This window comes from Aplysia californica, unplaced genomic scaffold, assembly GCF_000002075.1.
Source record: "Aplysia californica isolate F4 #8 unplaced genomic scaffold, AplCal3.0 scaffold00083, whole genome shotgun sequence".
NCBI lineage: Eukaryota > Metazoa > Mollusca > Gastropoda > Aplysiida > Aplysiidae > Aplysia > Aplysia californica.
This window is the reverse complement of record NW_004797353.1, coordinates 846,140-847,911: the sequence shown is the minus strand read 5'-3', so window position 1 is coordinate 847,911 and position 1,772 is coordinate 846,140. Positions and strand designations below refer to the sequence as shown.

The 1,772-nt window shown below is 44.4% G+C and overlaps 1 protein-coding gene across 1 annotated transcript in view; it reads right to left on the bottom strand.

Annotated features, from left to right (window-relative positions):
* LOC101864132 (ATP-dependent DNA helicase Q4) overlaps positions 1-1,772 on the bottom strand; it is a 69,679-nt gene that overhangs the window by 4,990 nt on the left and 62,917 nt on the right. Inside the window, exon 12 of the mRNA XM_035968798.1 lies at positions 257-363. Within this exon, the coding sequence (XP_035824691.1) occupies positions 257-363 (107 nt within the window). The remainder of the gene's footprint in view (positions 1-256; positions 364-1,772) is intronic.

Here is a 1,772-nt window from a genome sequence, read left to right as displayed (position 1 = left end):
GGGGGGAGAAGATAGATGGACCTTAGACAAGATTGGGGTGGGGGAAAGGGGGAGCCGAAAAGAAGACCAAAACCTACAAGAACGTGATTGGAGGGAGTGTGGTAGGTGGGGGGGGTATATAGAACGACGACGACAATAGGGGAAAAGGTGGGGGGAAGGGGGGGTATATAGAACAGCGACGACGACAACAGGGGAACATATCGTGGGGAGAAATATCGGACAACGCCAACAACAGAGAGAGGGTGGGGGTGGAGACGGGGAGAGACTTACCTTGAAGAATGCGCGTAATGCTGTGCTCCTGGCCCGGCCTGAAGTCCGCAAAGCCGAAGCTGTCCAGTGCAGTCCTCATTTCACCGGTCACATCTGTGAACAAGAGAATTGGATGGCTTATAAGCTTTGCGCCACGTCTGATACAGAAAAGGTTACTCTATTTTCCAGACTTCTTGAACACGAGGATTGAAACTCTCGGAGGAAAACACGGGAGGGGGAGGGGGGAGGGGAGGGAAAGGGGTATCTTGAGTTCAAATAGGGTGTATGAACAATGGTTGGTGGAAGTAAGAGAATAATTCCAGGAGTAATTAAACGGATACCGGGGAAAACAGGAAGATGAAGTCCAATTTTAAGTTGTTGTGGTTGTTATTGTTGTTGTTATCGTTGTTGTTGTTGTCGTTGTTGTTGTTGTTATTGTTATTGTTCTTGTTCTTGTTTTTGTTGTTGTTGTCGTTGCTGTGTTAGTCTTTGACTTCTTGGTCCATATTTTTCTTGTTTTTCAGAATCAGGGAAAGGGAAAAGGAAGAGTTTGTTAAATGTCGATTGTCAATCTTGGGGAAAATACAGGATGTATATTTCTTACCAAAAAAAAAAAACCAACATTAAAAGGGCAATAAGTGGTCTATATTTGGACTAATTTCAACGAAACGTCGAACAAATAATAATATTAATTCGACCTTGGGGACGTTTCAATGCTTAAATTGAGACAATTAAACGTACTTATCTAAAAAAAAAAAAAAAAAAAAGTGCAAAGCTTTTAAAATTTCAACTAAAACGGAGAGATAAAGTGTGGACTAGCCGTGACTGGACCATCATACTACGGAAACGGGGGCTCTCGTGGCCTAGGGGTTAAGGTGTTCGCCTCTTATTCAATGGGTCACGGGTTCGAATTTGGATAGAGACAGAAAAAAGTTCTTTTCTAAAACTGTTCTCCTTTCAAATCCTTTCCTACTCTTTAACAATGTTCAATCGTCTACTTGTGTCTCCACTTTCCGCCCAGACCCCCCTCACCTCCTTTGCCCCATCTCCTGGACTCCTGGCCTTTTCTGCAGCCTTTCTACTGCTACTGCTTGGCTCCTTCTTACTGCCGTCTTTCAGCCACACCCCTGATCTTCTGGTAGGAAAGATCTACACCTAGCCTTCTCGGACAAGGGCGAAAAATCATGGAGGTCCCGTTTGCAAGTTGAGTTGCGCACGTTAAAGATCCCTTGGCGGTCTAAAATCGAGAAGAGTAGGCTTCGGCCACCACCCAGACAAAACTAAAAATTTCCTACCAACTGAAAATGTTTAATGTGTTGCGCGCGCTTAGATGACCTTATGCAGTTGCGAGCGCCATAAAACACTTACAGAATAAAATGCACACTACGGAAAGCAAACAACCGCCAAAAGTGGAAGAATCATGTTGCAAAAGACACAGCGGTGAACCCAACAGTAAAATAAGATGGTATTGGTTTGTCGCCCCTAGCAACACTATTAGGCTATATTTAAGAGGCGGAGCCTCC